Source organism: Megascapheus bottae, chromosome 10 (genome assembly GCF_031878675.1).
Source record: "Megascapheus bottae isolate mThoBot1 chromosome 10, mThoBot2.hap1, whole genome shotgun sequence".
NCBI classification, from domain to species: Eukaryota; Metazoa; Chordata; class Mammalia; order Rodentia; family Geomyidae; genus Megascapheus; species Megascapheus bottae.
Window position 1 is genome coordinate 8,523,570 of NC_143518.1, and position 13,696 is coordinate 8,537,265.

General features: G+C 40.7%; 1 protein-coding gene and 1 pseudogene across 1 annotated transcript; both read right to left on the reverse strand.

The window, feature by feature from the left end:
• Positions 1-6,353: 6,353 nt before the first annotated feature.
• Positions 6,354-7,301, reverse strand: LOC150057421 (olfactory receptor 2G3-like). Its single transcript, XM_090340003.1, has one exon. It carries the CDS (start codon positions 7,299-7,301, stop codon positions 6,354-6,356), a length of 948 nt encoding a protein of 315 aa, XP_090196129.1.
• Positions 7,302-13,041: 5,740 nt separating this feature from the next.
• Positions 13,042-13,359, reverse strand: LOC150057422 (cytochrome c oxidase assembly factor 3 homolog, mitochondrial pseudogene; annotated as a pseudogene).
• Between the last annotated feature and the right edge of the window lie 337 nt (positions 13,360-13,696).

Genomic DNA, 13,696 nt, shown 5'->3' on the forward strand with positions numbered 1-13,696 from the left:
CAGTCACAATGCCTCAGGCCTTTGGGCCTATGGGCTGCTTGTGACACAGCTATCACCAGTCAACTCTTGTGAGGACACTGAGGCCAGGGTACCTGACTCAAGGCATCCCTATGAGAAAACTGGAGTGTCTTTTCTGTCCACGCTCTCCTGGAGATGGAAGGGTTCCACCCCTATGACTCCGGTGACTCGCAGAGCCCTGAGACTTGTTCTTTGGGCTCTGATGGCTTCCTTCACTGTGGTGGATGTCGTTCATCCTGCTGGAACTGGAGCCATGATCCAATCTTTTTATTTCTATTCGTCTAAGTTAGTTTACTGATTGTTTCTACTATTTGCCAAAATGTGCCTTTGGATTTCTGGAGTATTTGTTTATATTACCATTTTAGTTATTACACCTTCTATTTCTACATTTTTCATTAGTTTTTAATTTCTCTCTCTCTCTCTCTCTCTCTCTCTCTCTCTCTCTCTCTCTCTCTTCCTCCCTCTCTCTCTCTCTTTCTCTCCCTCTCTTTTTTGTGGGTTATGGGGCTTGAACTAGGCCTGGGTACTGTCCCTGAGCTCTTCAGCTCAAGGCTACCACCCTACCCTTGAGCCAAGCCCCACTTCCCCTTTTCTAGAGGTTAATTGGTGATAAGAGTCTCAAGTCCTTTTGTGATTGGGCTGGCTTTGAACCATGATCCTCAGATCTTAGTCTCCTGAGTAGCTAGGATTATAGGCACAATCCAATGTACCCAGCCCTCCCTCTTTTTTTAATTCTTTTGAACAGCCATGGAGATTGTGCAGTTCAGTTACCAACCAAACATGCATTTCTTCATTTCCACAGTAAAAGTTATCACAATTTACATTCTTTTTGCAGTTAATCAGTAGTAATCCTATATAGTAGATATAAAGGGATTGAACCCAGAGAGAAATTAGGAATATATAGGAGAAAGAAGAGTTATGCTGAAAGAAACCACATATACATCCAAGTGCTGTGAGAGGCTATATTCTTGGGTCTTCAGGCACCAACATAGTGGTTTTCAGCCAGGAGTTTGGCCAAGTGGTAGAGTGCTTGCCTAGTATGCACAAAGACACAGATTCAATTCCTCAGTACCACATATATAGAAAAACAGGAAGTGGTTTTGTAGTTCAAGTGGTACAGGTCTAGTCTTGAGAAAGCTCAAGGATAGTACTCAGGCCCCAGGACTGGCCAAACATAGAAATAAACAAAACAAAACAGAAAAGAACCCCACAGTGATCTTAATACCTTACAGCAAGGAATGGTAGAGTTTGAGCTTCAACCTTCTTGTAAATTATATTACTTCCCTGTAATTGACAATTCTCTTCTGTCCTGTGGTTCATGCTTATAATTCTAACTTCAAGAAGCTATAATCGGAGGATTGTTGTTTGAAGGCAGCCTGGTAGGATGATCCTGAAGACTTATATACAATTATACACTAAAAAGCAGAAAGTAGCTCATGTGGTAGAGCACTAATCTTGAGCAGTAAATGAGAAAACAAAAAAGCTCAGGGACATCACCTGGTCTCTTCATTCAAGCCACAGGACTACACCACACACACACACACACACACACACACACTCATACACACACACACACACACACACACACACACAAGCACAACACATTTATCTCCCACATATAATAAAAATTTAAATTTCCTTTCCTAAAGTGCTACTATGCTTGACTTGATTTTTTTTGGAATTCATTGTATAGTCATGACATTTAAGAATACATAAATTTATATTATTTTCTTGTTTTCATTTATATGATATGGAAAGGCTTAATATTTCCATGCATAATTCCCATTCTGTTTTACTTCCATATTCATTTTTTTTCTGAAAGTAGTATCTAGAACCATACGTATTCTCAGGTTTATCCTGGTGCTGGGACTTGAACTCTGGGCTAAGTGCTATCATTAAGTCTAATACTCAGGACTAATGATCTGGGCCGGAAGTTTGGCCTAGTGTGAGAGTGCTTGCTTATCATCATAAAGACCTGGGTTTGATTCCTGAGCATAACATACATGGTGCAGTGGCTCAAGTTGGTAGAGCTCTTGCCTTGAGAAAGCCCTATTGCTTAGGCCCTGAGTTCAAGGCCCAGGACTGGCAAAAAACAAAAACCAAAAAACAATAAGATTAATAGTGGAGCCATAGTTGTTCTGGGGTTAATTGTGATAAGAGTCTCCCTAACTTTTCTCTCAGACTGATTTTGATCTGTAATGTTTAGGTCTCAGCCTCCCAAGTAGCTAAGCTTACAGTTCTGAGCCATTGGTTCCTTGCTGTTTGAATCATTTTTTAAGATCTGAAAACTACTGTGGGCTGCCATGGAATAAGAAATAATTATCCAATTTAAGAAGACACTCTCTTCATTTTTTTTATTGGGTCCTCTGTTTTCACATCCTACATTAAGCTCACGCCTCGGGTAATTAGGTGAATCTCATTAGGAGCCTTTGTGAAACACTAGAAGAAGAAAGGGATTCACTTGTGCTCCGGGATTACCTGGGTTTCCACTCTTTTACCTGCATGTTGGAGAAGAAAAAGATGTAGAGAGAGAGGAGCCAGAGATGGGAACATTAAAGTTCAAGTCAGAATGATCATGTCCTCTGTCTTTAGAGGGCCTGGAAGTGAATGAGAAAACAAAAGGACTAACCAGAATCCATCCAGAAGAAAGAATTTGATGACACCAAGGGATCTCCTGAGGCTTATTTTTTGAATCCTCTGAGACCTGAATAACTACAAGTAGATAATTAATTCAGGAAACAGGTTTGGAGAAAGGAGAATTCTACAGGGACTTCTACTTTTTCTAACTTGTTATTTTTGAGTCCTTTTATTTCCTTTGGGAATTTGCACAAGGAAGCTGTAGGAATGAATGAATCTGAAGTAAAGAAATTGTTGCCTGGTGCTGGTGGTTCATACCTGTAATGAGCACCTCAAGTTCATAAGGAGGCTGACATCTTAGAATTGCAGATCAAAGCCAGCCCAGGCAGAAATGACTGTGAGACTCACCTCCAATTAATCATAGAAGAACTGAAAGTGGAAGTGTGACTTAAGTGGTAGAGCAGCAGGCTTGAGTGCAAAAGCCAAGCAAGAGTCCAAGGCCTTGAGTTCAAGTCCCCTTACTGGCACACACACACACACACACACACACTGAAATTGTCATGGAATAGGTCTGCAATGGTCTGTGAGATTTTCTTAGAATGTTTGTGGGACATATGATATTGTACAAACTGAAGCTTTGTTTAGAAATTTTTGGTAAATTACACATCAGACAGTTTACAGATAAATATCACTTAGAAGGAATTCAAGAAATTCTATGTTGAGTAGATTTTTTAAGTTCTTGGAACAAAGGAAACATAATATCTATGCAATATGATCCGTAACAACATATACTTTTCTCCATGTTGCAGATGCAGTCCTTCTGAGACAGCAAAATAGACAAGGAAGAGAAGAAGAAAAACCAAGTAATAGTATTCCCATAGACCCTTCACAAGTGACTCTGCAAAGAATCCTAAATAGATATATAGCAACACCTACTGGATCTGGAAGAAAACACGCTAGAATGTCACTTACAACTTCTACAAAATAAGAGAAATGATTAGATACCTTCTAGTTTGACCTTCTGAAGTGATGCAGCAAGAAGGCAGGTCATAGTAGTGAGAGTCTTTATTTATTTATTTTTGCTATTTTATTTTTTTATTGTAATGTCTATAGGGGTTACAGTTATATTAGCCAGATAGAAGGCGCATTACTTCTCACACATTGATACCCCTTCTCATGATTTTGTCCCCATTTCCCTCCCCCCACCTTCTCCCAATCATCTTGTTTTCCCTCTAGAGTGAGAATCTTAAGCAGATAATTAGTAAAGTAGCAACCACTGAAGGAAGGATATCAAGAACGCTGACTGTGCTGGGTGCCAATGGTTCACACGTATAATCCTCGATATTTAAGAGGTGCTGTGTCACGTTTTATTCCCACCAAGAGTTTCCAAGAGCTCAGCTCCAACTCTTTGGCATCTCATTAACAATTACTACTACTACTACTTCTATTGTGCTGGTTCTGGGGTTTGAACTTAGTAGGTTCAAGGAACTGGACAATGTTCCTTTGCTTTTTGGCTCAAGGTTAGCACTCTACCACTTGAACCACAGTGCTAGTTCTAGTATTAAGATTACAGGCTTGAGCCACTGGCACTCAGCTAACATTTGCTTTTTACTTATGAGAGTGTTAATGCAAGATTTCCCAAAAGGAAAAAACCACTTCAGTTTCAGTGGTTTCAAAATTCTCTCTTCATTTTCTTTTCTAATGTGATTATAAAAGTGCCTTAGTGTAACTCTCTGAGTTCATTCTCGGTGTATGATAATAATATGGTGAGCATATATAAGAAGTAACATAAGTGAGCACACAGTCGAGAGAGTACATAGCTCAACTGTAGAAGTAGACTAAACAGATAGAGTGTGGTTATACATACGCCATAGGACATTATTAATTCATAAAGAATAATGAAATGATCTTCTTTACTGGTGAAATGAATGTAATGATCTGTGTGTGTGTATGTGTTTGTGTGTGTGTGTGTGTGTGTGTGTGTGTGTGTCTGTGTGTGTGTGTGTTCAGATATTGAAATTTTGGGGTTTTAACTCTGAGTTTGTACTTTTGTTTGGCCATTTTTCATATAATTGGTGCTCTACCACAGAGCTATACATTCAGTTTAGCTTTTTAGATTGTTAATTATTGATGGAGTATCATAGAATTTCCTACCTGGGGTGGTTTTGAACTGTTATACTCAAATCTCATGCCCATTAAGGCATGAGCCACAGTGTGTCTGACAGGATAGAAATAATTTTGATTAAGCCAGATGCCTGTGGCTCATGACTCTAACTACTCCATAGACAGATCTGAGGCTCATGGTTTAAAGCCAGCCCAGCCACAAAAGTCCATGAGACTCTTATTGCCAATTAACCACCAGAAAATCAGAAGAGGAGCTGTGGCTTAAGTGGTAGAGCACTAGCCTTGAGCTGAAGAGCTCAAGGTCAGTGACCAGGCCCAGAGTTCAAGAACCCCAACCCCCACCTCCCCCAAAAACAGAAAAAAAGAAATAATTTTGATCAAGATAAATCAAATTCATAAACCAGACCCAGAGCAACATAAGTTTCTCTCATTTATGGAAGCTAGCTTGTTCCAAATCTACAAGTAAATACACTAGGCGGTAATTAAGGGGTCAAAATGAATTAACTGAAATGTAATGGGCTCTATGGAGAGCCCAAATATTATATGCTTTAAAAAGTCTAAGTCAATGCCAACAAAATACATGCCAGAATATGGGTATTTGCAAGACAGGAGAGTGAGAACAAGAGAAGAGGGGTAGAAGAATGAAGAGGGGAAGAGGAATTAATGCAGACAAAATTAATTGTGTATACCACAGAATTGAGATATATCAGGCAAGGGGTGTGAAGATGTGGAAATGATGACATAGATGAAGATGCATCGTACACATAAACTGCTTTTTACAATGGTAAAAAATTCAATATGTAACCTACAGTGGAGATAAGAAAGAGAAGGGGTGTGTTGGGAGAGATGGATATGGATAGTGAAAGAATGACATTGACCTACATGCACTGCATTCACAAACTGCTTTGGAAAATGGCAATGCCTTTGAATAAGTACTTAAAGATAATAAAAATATTAAAAGAAGTAGAAATCAAATTCAGAAAGCCAAACATTATATATTTTTGCTAGTATGTGAATTGTAGAGTAAAATAATGAACACAATCAGAGCAGTAGAACCTTATTGTTTCAACATGGCTACTGGCTGGTGCCTGGTAAAGGAATGTCTTTGGTCAGGATTTGAAGGAATGAAGTTCTCCTGCATCCCATAGATACATGCTCCATGCTGCTCCTGATCCAGTTAGAAACCAGATACCTTGTGTTCTCCCCTCTATGCAGATGGAAACAGTGTCTAGGTGGGGACAGGCTGTTACTGTGGGTCCTGAGGGTATATGTAGGTATCAGTGGATGATTTTGGGCCATGTCTGTCCATTCTGGGCCTTTGCGAGCTAGTTTGTGATTTCAATAATCACAGATTCTTCTACTGGGCTGAAGTCCAGTGGAAGTTATGATCTGGGACAGTGTCTTCTGGTGATGAGGCCTTGCTGGCATACAGAAAACCCGGGTGCGTGGTTGTCGCATCTTCAATCCAGCTACAAGTCCTGCCCTTGATTATTCTAAAGAAATATTTCTCCAGTCGTAATGACAGATAACCTAGATGCTAATGGACACTTGTTTGGAAAAGTGGAACTGCTAACATGAAGTGAAGTGTGCACAACGGTGTTATGTGTGTGGAGATGATTTAGGGCACAGGCAGATCATCTTGCTTGGAAAGCCTTCCTTCCTACCTTCAGTGGTAGTATTCTTATCCATGCTGATCTCACATCCTTGTTTCTCAGGGTATAGATGAGTGGGTTGAGCAGTGGAGTGATGACACAGTAGAACAAAGACAAGAACTTGGCCTGAGTGCTGCTGGCAGGAGGCTGGAGGTACATGTAGATGCCTGGCCCAAAGAACATGATGACAACCACCAAGTGGGAGCTGCAGGTGCTGAGTGCCTTGTGTCTTCCCTCAGCTGAAGGTAACTTCAGCACAGCCCTACCAATGAGGGTATAGGAGACGATCACCATGAGAGGAGACATCACTGCGAAAGGGATGGCAACCAAGATGAAGGAGAGGTCGTTAGTGGTGGTGTCACCACAGGCCAGCTTATTCAGAGCAGGTACCTCACAGAAGAAGTGGTCCAGGGTGTGATGTCCACAGAGGGGAAGCTGGATGGTGAGTGTGGTTTGAAGCAGAGAAGTGGCAAGGCTACATAACCAGCATGCAGCTGCCATGCACACACATGCCCAGGGATGCATGATGAGACTGTACCTGAGAGGATGGCAGATGGCCACATAGCGATCCAAGGCCATCACTGCCAACAGGGCACATTCAGTAGCACCTGTCCACTGGTAGAGGTAGGCCTGTGTGATGCATCCCCAGGAGGAAATTGTCTTCTCTGGGCCCCAGAGGTTGGCCAGTAGCTGTGGCACAGTGGTACATGTGACACAGAGGTCCAGCAGAGAGAGGTTGTCCAGGAAGAAGTACATGGGTGTCTGGAGTCTGGGCTCCATCATGGAGAGAAGGATGATGGAGCTGTTGCCTGTGATGGTGAGGATGTGGGAGACCAGGACCACTGCAAAGAGTGGGATCTGCAGCCATGGATATTCTGAGAAGCCCAACAGGACGAATGTGTCGGGGAAACTCACATTTTCTCCTGCCATGGCCTTCAGATTTACACATAAGTATTTCTACGGAAAGAGACAAAGCTGAGGAGAAACATTTTGTTGTTGTTTTTGTTGGTTTGGGGACTTGATATCTGGGCTTGGGTGCTGTTCCTTAGCATTTTAGCTCAAGCCTACTGCTGTACTCCGGAGCCAAATGACCAATTCTTGCTTTTGGTTGTTTATTGGAAATAAGAGTGTTAGGGTCTTTAGTGCCTGGGCTGGCTTTGAATCACGATCATCAGCTCTCAGTTCCTGAGTTACTAGGATTATAGGCTCAAGGCACTGTGCTTAGCTGAGGTCAAGTTTTATATTTATTTCTATAAGTTTCTGGAAATATCCAAAAGCCTCCCACTGTATTGAGGACAATTTCCCTACTGATAAGAATTCTTAAATATTGGGTGATTTTTCTGTCATACCACTCTATGCTCTGCTTTGAAGTAGGGATAAAGTTAGAGCTGGAATACCATAAGCATACTAGTAAAGTCAACTCAATCAGTTTTAGTTAGATATTGTTTTTTGGTTTTGGGACTTGAACTCTGGTCCTGGGTTTCATTCTTGAGCTCTTCAGCTTAAGGCTATCACTCTATCCCTGAGCTACAGCATCACTTTCAACACAATAATTTTTTAAAAATGTTTCTTATTCTAATTAATAGAAGGGTTACGTTATATTCACCAGAAAGAAGGTGCATTACTTAATAATCATTGCTACCCATTCTCATGTATTTGTCCTCATTACCTTTTCCCACCTCCTCCCCTCCTCTTAATTTTCCCCTTCCCTATCCTATTCCAAATAAACAAATAAGCACATATACAATATATCAGATAACAAGGTAAGATACTGTAACAATATGACATAACTAAGAAACAAGAAAAGAGATGAGAAATAACATAGTATATTAAGAACAACAGTCACACCTTATATGGCTCTTGTTTCTATATCTTGGAGGTCCTTTTATTAAGCCTCATCCTATATGGCCTTATGGATCTAGGTTTTGCCTGATTATAAACCTCTTCTAGGAGCATTCAAGGTTTATAGTAATTATGACAAACGAGGGAAACTGTTGCCACCTGGATAATTTTTTTGTCCTTTTTATTAAAGAATAAATCATCATATTTCAAATGACATGTTTAACAAACAAGTATTCAAGAAGGGAATCTCTATATAAAATTCCTGTCACTTAGTTTTTAGAACATAATCAAAACTAGGCTAAGGGTTTGTATATCATAGATACATATAAATCTATGTAATAAAACATGTTTATATAGGCATAGGTTTTTATGTCTATGTCGTTGTGTTTTTCTTTCCAATTCCATGTCCAAAGCATTGGGTATGCAAATATTGCTGCTGGGGCTTGGATTTTGGCCTGAGTGCTGATCCTCAGATCTTCAGCTCAAGGCTATTGCCCTATCCTTGAGCCACTGCCTCCCTTCCTATTTTTTAGTGGTTAATTGGGGAAAATAGTCTCACGGTCTTTAGAGAGTGGGCTGGCTTTGCACCTTGATCTTCATGTCTCAGCCTCCTGAGTAGCTAGGATGACAGGCCTGAGACACTGAGCCCTTGCTGTGTTCTGTTTTCTTGCTGATTGCTCTGCACATCCTGTACTTCCTGGTAGATGATCCATCTTGACACTTAGGATTATTGCTTACTTATTGCTATATCCTTGCTAATATCTTCCAGAAACATTGCCATCTTTTCATTCCCAAGCCTTTCTTGGATCTGAAAATCACTGTGTAAGAAAGGAGGTCATATATTGGTCATATATATTCTCAAACTTTGTTGTTCTTATCTTGGTGAGTCCCTGCACTTGGTCTGACATTCTGGGTTTTATTCCTAAGCTGTTTTTTCTCTATGCTAGTGCTCTATTACTTGAGTCACTGCTGTACTTCTGACTTTTTGGTGATTATTTGGAGAAAAGAGGCACATGAACTTTCTTGCCAGGAGATCCCCAGATGTCAGCCTTATGAGGAGCTAGGATTATAAGCTGGAGGCTTTGGCCCCTGGCTCAAACTTTCATTTTTATCCACTATGTTTATCTCTGACTACTTCTAATAGCATAATGATTGGATAAGAAAGAGCACATTTCTTTAGGATCATTTGTGGAATTCAATGAACAGGAAAAGATGTCAACCAATGTGGTCGAGGCTCACCTGTTCTCCCTTGTGTTTGCCGTGAAGCTGCCACTGGAAATCGTGTATTGATCCAGGAATCAGCAGTAGGAATGTTGGCACCTTGGTTGAAGAGATGTGAGTCCGTCTCGTCAGATGGTCTGGGATTTAATAGGCAATGGAAGGACTTAGCAGAATTCGGTCAGGAGAGAGAATTTGTTGATTTGTTAGGACCTCCTGAGATTTACTCTCTTGTTGCTGTATGTCATGAGCTAATGCATGGGAATAATTAATCTGGGGAGTGTGTAAAACAAAATTTCTAGAGGGATTTCCTGGTCTTTCTCTTTGAAAACATTAGTATAATCTCAGCCCTGGGGAATATGTCTGAGTAGGTTGTTGGCTTGTTTCTAAAACCCAGAAATTATCATAAGTAAATGGAGATAGACCATTTATCCACACCATGTTGTTTTACTTTTTGTATTGTTCATTTAAAAATTTTAAGGTGCGTTTTATATGTTGTTGAATGTTTAGCACAGCCCAGCTATGGTAGTACATGCCGTGAAATTCATACTACTTAAGCAGAAGAATAGAATATTGTCAGGAAGAAGAAAAATCAATTCAATGCAAAGACCCCAATATACTAAAGGGTCAATTCACACAGTAACAATGCATTTTTTTGCTTTTTGAGATTATATACATTGTAGTATAGTCCTTAGATTAATGGGTTTCATATGAACATTTCCATATATGGATATATTTTGTTTTGGTAATTTCCATCCTTCATGTCCTCTGCTTCCAAACTCCACAATGTGTTCTCTTTAGCTTCCCTAGTAGTGGTTCATGATCTATTTTTATTTTTTTGCCAGTCCTATGGTAGAGCTCAGGGTCTGAACACTGTCATTGGACTTACTCAAGGATAGAGCTCTACCACTTGACCCTCAGCACCACTTTTAGCTTTTTTCTATGTATGTGCTTCCAAGGAACTGAACCTCTGTCTTCACGCAAGCTAGTCAAGCACTCTACCAGTAGGCTAAACTCCTGTCACCACATCTGCTAATTTCTCTGTGATCATATTCATGCTACTGAGATAAGATGAAATCTCAGCATAGTTTTGATTTGCATTTCCCTAGCTGTCATATATTAGCTATGTACATATCCTTTTAAATATTTTACATTTTTTGTGGTGCTTTAATTTGTGGTTCATGATTAAAGTCCTTTGTTACATCTGTAGATAAAGGTTCATTGCACAAAGAGGCATTTAGTGTGGGTTTCTTAAGTTTCAGCTGGTGGTAGCAGTTTGAGAATAGATCCTGCCTATATTCTCCATTATATTGTCAAAAATAGCAATAAAACAAATAATTAGCTAGGTACTAGTAGCTCATGCTATAATTCTGGCTACTCAGGATGATGAGATATGAAGTAGGTCTTTTTTGGACAACCGGTTTATGGTGTTCTTTCATTGATCCTTCTCAGATGAAATCACTTCATCTTTGAAATACAATGAGAACATTAATCCATCAGTAAAAGGGCAAAGGAATGAAAATGAAATCATTTAACTATTGCTCAAGTGAGTAGTGCATGTTTCAGAGCCAGCCCATATAGAAAAGTGTGTCAGTCATTTTTCTCTAACTAATCATAAAAACAATGCAAGTGGAGGTGGAGGTGTGGCATAAATGATACAGGAAGCCTTGAGTTAAATATCTAATTCAGTACCCAGGCTCTGAGCTCAGGCCCTGTTACTAGCACAAACACACAATGACCACAGCAAGTATTGACCGGAAGCAGATAAAAGACAATAGAGAATTTAAGTGAACACAGTTGTTTGGGAAAACAGTATAGCTCTTCCTACCATCTCCAGCACCTAACATACCAAATCATTTATTTCTTAGGATCCGTTTGTATAGCTTTCTCTAGATTGTCCCTGAACAGTATTTGGGTTTTATGTATGCCTCTCATTTGACCCTAATGGGTGATACTACTTATCTTAGGATGAAGGTCTTGTAGGAGGTTGCAGATCAGCAATGACAGACCTTAAAGGGGATTCTGGGCCGGGAGTTTGGCCTAGTGGTAGAGTGCTTGCCTAGCATGCACAAAGACCCGGTTTCGATTCCTTGGTACCACATACATAGAAAAAAGCTGGAAGTGGTGCTGAGGCTCAAGTGGTAGAGCCCTAGGCTTGAGAAAGTCCAAGGACAGTGCTCAGGCCCTGAGCTCAAGCCCAGGACCGGCAAAAAAAAGGGGATTCTGGATTCTAGACTCCTCATCTTTCTTGCCCTACAATAATTGTTGTCAAATATATTCCTTTTTTTTTTCTCTACCATTTGAGGCACAGCTTTATTTTTCCTTTTATCCCTTCTCAGGTATGACTCAGTTTATTATTCTTTTTTATTTTTATTTATTTATTTTTATTTTATTGTATAGAGGGTTTACATTTATATTCGCCATATGGAGTGCATTACGTCTCATATATTGATATATTTTCTTATGTTTTGTTCCCTTTTCTCTCCCCCCCTCATTTTCCCCATCCTGTTTCAAATGAACAGGTAAACATCTATATAATGTACCAGGTAACAAAGTGAAATACAGTAACAATATGAGATTAACCAAAGCACAGCAGAAGAGATGGGAGACAAACATAATACATAAATAGTAACAGTCTCTTATAATTAAGCTCTTGTTTCCATGTCCTGGAGGTCCATTAATTTGGCCTCATCCTATATTTCCTTAGGTATCTAGGGTTTGATCTATTGTAATCCTCTGCTAGGAGAATTTTTGACGTCTAATAATTATTACAGTTGAGGGAAACAATTGAGCCTATGTTCTTTTGGGTCTTGCTTACTTGACTTAATATGATTTTGTCCTCACAAATGGTGCGATGTCATTCTTTCTGATGGTAGCATAGAATTCCAGTGTGTATAAATACCCCATCATGTTGATCCACTCAATAACTGAGGAGCATCTGGGTTGGTTCCATATCTTCAGTATCATAAATCATGCTGCAATGAACATTGTCGTGCTACTGGATTTAGTGTGTCCTTGTTTCTGGACTGATGGGTAAATGCCCAGTAATGGAATTGCTGGGTCACAGGGGAGTTCTATGTTTAGTCTTCTGAGGAACCAGCATACTGCTTTTCCTAGTGGTTGAACAAGTTTTCACTCCTATCAACAGTGTAGTAGTGATGATCCCTCCTGACCACATCCCCAGTAGCATCTTTTGATGTTATATTTCTTGATCATGGCCATTCTATCAGTTTATTGTTCTTTACTTGACCCTGTCTTTCCCAATTTACTTTCCAACCACTGCCCAAAAGCTGCCACCCTCACTCCCATTACAGTTGGGCCCCTGGCAGGAAAATGGAGCAAATCACACAGGCAGAGATTTACAGAAAAGCCAAGGTTGCATAGGTCTCAAACAAGGAGAGGTCTAACAGTACAGTGCCTGTGGATTTGGAAAAGGTCTGTCTATACTGGACAACACTGCAGTGTCTGGCTGCTTGAGCTCCATTATGTCCCAAAGTTAGAAAGTGGCTCCAATGATGCCTGAGCAAAACACCATTGTGTACAGGGTCACGGCTGTCATCTGCCATGTGAGGGGCCTCAGCAGGTGGAAGATAAACAATGATCACACAGTTCAGGGTCCTGATGCCCTGGCAAGAGCTCGGGCTCGGGCAGCTTGGGCTTCATCTTCCAGTTCGTGTAGGAAACGCCCTTGGCATCCTGAGTAGGAGGTAGAAGTATGAATAGCTCACACCAGGGCCCCATGCCAAGTCTGGTCCCGATGTTACGAGTCTGCCGCTGGACAGGGCCTTCTGCCGCTGGGCTCCTCACACCTGCTGCAGGAAATGAAGGTGTTCTGGACTGAATTTCTCCCGAGTCAGGTCGACGCGCTGAGCTGATGGGGCCTTTTCACTTTTGCATCCAGGGACTCTCCAGCTCCTGACACCGCCATGTTGCTGCACAGCCCTGCGTTTTCCATTTGTCTTTTTTTGGGGGGGGGGGTGATTAGTTGGAAATGAATGTCTCACTCTTTCCTGCTTGAGCTACCTTTAAACCAACATCCTCAGATCTCAGCCTCCTGAGTAGCTTCGAGTATAGGTGTGAACCACTGGCATTTAGCTTATTTTAATTTTTATGTTTTGTGATTCTGGGGCTTAACTGCGGACCCGTTGCCTCCTTGGATACCTTGACTGTATATGCCAGGCTTGGAGTCCAGCATTTTGCTCATCAGTTGTGGATTGAGGCTCAGACCTTTTTTTTTTTTTTTCCCCAGTGCTGGTTTTGAAACT

What these genes read in the sequence shown, in the direction of transcription:
- LOC150057421 (XM_090340003.1), bottom strand. Translation starts at nt 7,301, where the DNA reads ATGGCAGGAGAAAATGTGAGTTTCCCCGACACATTCGTCCTGTTGGGC.